The sequence below is a fragment of the Loa loa genome, assembly GCF_000183805.2.
Source record: "Loa loa unplaced genomic scaffold supercont3.76, whole genome shotgun sequence".
NCBI classification, from domain to species: domain Eukaryota; kingdom Metazoa; phylum Nematoda; class Chromadorea; order Rhabditida; family Onchocercidae; genus Loa; species Loa loa.
The window spans coordinates 241,258-245,478 of NW_018108256.1; the positions used below are offsets into that span (position 1 = coordinate 241,258).

The 4,221-nt window shown below is 40.1% G+C and overlaps 1 protein-coding gene across 1 annotated transcript; it reads right to left on the reverse strand.

Annotated features, from left to right (window-relative positions):
* Positions 1-674: 674 nt before the first annotated feature.
* Positions 675-1,523, reverse strand: LOAG_17450 (hypothetical protein; the record flags this gene model as incomplete). Its single annotated transcript, XM_020450112.1, has 2 exons — positions 675-968; positions 1,410-1,523. 2 exons carry the CDS (start codon positions 1,521-1,523, stop codon positions 675-677), a joined length of 408 nt encoding a protein of 135 aa, XP_020306270.1.
* Between the last annotated feature and the right edge of the window lie 2,698 nt (positions 1,524-4,221).

Consider the following 4,221-nt stretch of genomic DNA (forward strand, 5'->3'; position numbering starts at 1 on the left):
GAAGAATAAACAGAAGAAGAAGCCGCTAACCTTCGAAGAGGGGAGCAGCTCCAAGCCTTTTCGCCCGGATTTTGGACCCAGGTTATATCTGTTAAGAAATGGGAGTGGTTTACATGAAGAATTCAAGTATCGGAAACACACCGGATATGGTATAAGCATTATAACAAGATTAAACAGAATGATTGACATGGGAAATTAAGGGTTTAAACATAAAAATGCAAATTGGTTAGATAAGATAACAACAAAAGAGTGTGGGAAACAGTTTTAAGGAATGTAAATGTGTTAAGAGTGATTCATAGTATCATTAGCATTAATTTACAATGTGGATGAATTTATTTGAGGTTTTGTTTTCACGACACCTCCCGTTGTTGGACTTATATATTGGAACTGTGATCTTCATAACTTTTAAATAAGGACATAAGATCATTTAAGTAATAAGCAGCGATATGTACGCGGAGGCTGGCATGCAAAATTAAAGCGTACGGGATTGTTACAGTAATATACAACGGTATGCCTGACCCTTACAGTATCACAAGGCATAAACAGCAAAATTGACCTTTAAAGATTCAAAAGTCGATATATTCATGTATTATAAAATTGTATTATAAAATTTCTCAGTTTCTCAACAGTTCTATCTACCTAAGCACTCTCCCAATTGCCTTGACTATTAACTTCTATTCCCGGCTACTTCGTTGTATAGAACTCAACTCATAGTAGAGCGACTTTTTCCTCGTAGACAACTCCCCAAATTTTCCTATTAACACTCCCCCTACGACTTCATCACTTTTCGCCGCTCTTTCGTAGCTTCCTACCGCTTGTAAAGCACTTCCCTTTAAACAGGACACCAAATAATTTGATTTTTGGTTATCTGAAATCCCTTGTGTTGCCGATTTTCTTGAACCGCGACAAAAACTGAGGGTTGTTTCTCCTTCTTTAGTGTGTAGTACCCCAAACATGGGTAAGCAAATCTTTATTACGATAAATTTATTGATACAACAACGAACTTGCAACTATGACATCGATACAACAAATTAATAACGAATACACAAGAACAACAAAGACAAATCACGTCGATATCTTATATCGGTTGGATATAAGATATCGACGGCGAGTAATGAAACACATTAAAACACAATGAAACACATTTTTAAAAAATGGATTAGTGCTCAGAACCCTCCGCTTCGACTGGGAGGGTCCTTGTACCGTTTTATGGTTACAAGAATTAGCATCCTTGTGGAGCACCCATTGGTATTGATTTCTTTGTTAGCGCAATTTAAGACGGATATGGGCATATAAAATAAAGATGTTTGGCTTTCAAAAAGGGGAATTATTGTCTCTTTGTTTCTACCCGGAATATCAGTGACAATCCCGAGGCAAACGTGGTCTGCACCTTATCCTTGGTTGGAAACCTCCAAAGGATAGAGGTGTTCTACTGTTCTCACAAGCTCTTTTCCGTTAGCTATTCTTACAACCGCTGATCGACATATATCTTTGCCCTTTATGAGTCTGTCGATTCTTCCCATTCTCCAGGTATTTCCGGGACAGTCTCTTTCAACAGCACCAGCTCATCAATTTCGGGTTCTCATCGAATTTGACTGCGAGGCCCTTGGTGTTTGCGTTGAATTCGTTTTCTTCTAGATATTCTCGCCATATTTACCATAGATGATCAAGTCTCTTACATGTGGCCATGTGTTGATGTTTCAATTCTTTATAAATTTTCTTCCCCACATATTTTCATCTTGTCCCTACGGTAAGCCTTTCTGTCAAATTTTCTCGAGCTGAGCCTGGATTCAAGGAATCCCCAGGTTTTAACACTAAACCTATTCCAGATCCACCAAGGGTCTTTCATTGATGATCTCATCAAGTTCGATGACTAAAGTTATCAAATCTCTGTTGTTAAGAGGCTTTGTACCGATGGCTTTTCTTAGAGATCCTTTAACTACTCCAACCATTCTTTCGTAAACGCCGCCCTGCCAAGGAGCGCCCGGAGTAATGAATTCCCAGTCCATCGTTTCATTTTCCGCTGTACCTGATTCTACAAGTACCTTGGAAGCTGTTATAAGGTTCTTGGCATTGTCGAAAGTTAGGTATTGTGGTTGTTTCCCTCGACTTATAAATCTCCGGAATGCCTGCACAAATTGTTCAGCAGACATAGTTTCCATTACTTCGAGATGCACAGCTCGAGTGGTTAAACATGTAAACAGAGCCACCCATCGTTTAGCATTGGCATGATCCTCCTTTATTAGATCTGGCCCAAACAGGTCTAAACCGTTTCAAGCGGTTTCGTTCCTACAACTCTAGCAGCAGGATAAGGAGGAAAGTCTGGTTTCTCTGATTGCTGGTTGCTCAAATGGCGTAGCCACCCACATAGTCCAACCTTTACAAATCTTTCTCAAAATTTTCTTTATATATGACCGCCCATGCGGGATCCAGTACCGCTATCTCATTTTGTTCCAAATGTGGTGCACGCTCGCATGAAATAATTTCTCATGGTAATGCTTCACGATCAGTTCTGTTATTTTTCCTCCATTGATGAAATACGGAAAATCCTCAGTTTGAGGCACAGCCCAAGTCTTTCAATACATCTCCAGATTCCATTCTGGTCTTTTCTTAAGCCCCGGTGTTCGATTGCCTTTTGCATTATGTTTAACTGTGTCATCTATCAATTGTATTACCTTGTCATACTCATTAGATGCAAAATTCTCTCTGGAGAATCCTTCCAAACTTCTTGTCTTCTCCTTTGATATCTTCATGAGAAATCATAAGACGTATAACATCGTTTTTATCAGCTTAAACAGTGGTGAGAATCGTGTCTCATCTATTAATGCCGTAACTTGATCTGACTGTATCGCTACTTCCATCAATCTCATGATCATGCATACAGTCGTGACGTTTTCTTTAACTTTATCCTCGGGCCATTTTTCCTTCAGCTCCCATAACCATGACGGTCCACTCCACCACAACGAATTGTCTTTCAGTTTACCTGGGAGAAGTCCTCGTGAAACCTGGTCTGCTGGATTGCTTGCTGATCTTACATGACGGAATTCAATTTCCTATCAATTCTGTTTGGGACATATCGGCATCCTACCGGCGGTTTTCTTAACCAGTGCAGGACACAAGTGCTATCCGTCCATAAATACGTTTTTTCTACTTCGATTTCTTGTTTAATGAATCCCAGTACTCTTACTCCAATTGTGACAGGGAGTAAACTCTAGTCGAGGAATACTGGCTGACTGATTCCTACTTTCTTGTTTTGGAACTAATCTTGTCTTTCCGTGTATTAGTTGTGGTTTGGATGGATATTACTTCTGCGTACGTATACTCCTAATCCCACAGCTCTTTAGGATACGCCTACAAACACATGTATTTCGGAGCACTCTTGCGGCGTCCATCGAGATACTTTTATGACATCCTGTTGGTTAAATGCCTCTTCTAACTCTAAGCAACGTCTCATTCTTCAGGTTCTAATTTCTCATCCCAGGACGCACCCTTCTTCCATAAGTCTTGAACCAACAGTTTCCATGGGAGTATAATCGGACATAATAATCCCAATGGATCGTAAATAGCAGCATAAAATTGCAATACCTAGCGGTTGTTCTGACGGCCTTCTCCGGGATTTTCCACCTCCAAATGAACTCGTTTTTGATATTATTCCGTTCGATTCCTAACAGTTCGGTAGTGGTCTTTGTTATTTCTCGCTCACGGTTCACCTCAATGTCATAATTCGTATGGAATTCTCTCAAGTGCATCTTGGCTTTCTTAAAGAGATCTTTTGCTTCCTGCGCCTTTCTGTTACTTTCTAACTCACTTTCTGCGGTTAATACATTATCAGCATAGAGATTCTTTGCTACTTCTGTTGATAATTTAGAGCTTTCTTCATTCAGTAAATGTCTAATGACAACGGTCAGCAGAAAAGGTGATGATACCACGCCGAAGGGAACTCGCATGAATCGGTAAGTAGCTAGGTTTTCGTGACTTACTTCCTTCGTCTTATCTTTCAGCCATAAAAACCTGATAATATCTCTGTCTTCCCGTCTTAGGCTCACTTGCAAAAATGCTTTTTCTACATCGGTTATCACCAAGTAACGTCCTTGTCTGGCCCGTAATAGAATTCCGATTAATGATGGCATCATTACTGGCCCTCTATGCAAACATTCATTTAATGATGGGTCTTCGTCTTTGCTGATGCGTCGAATACTTCCCTAAACTTCGTGGTGGATT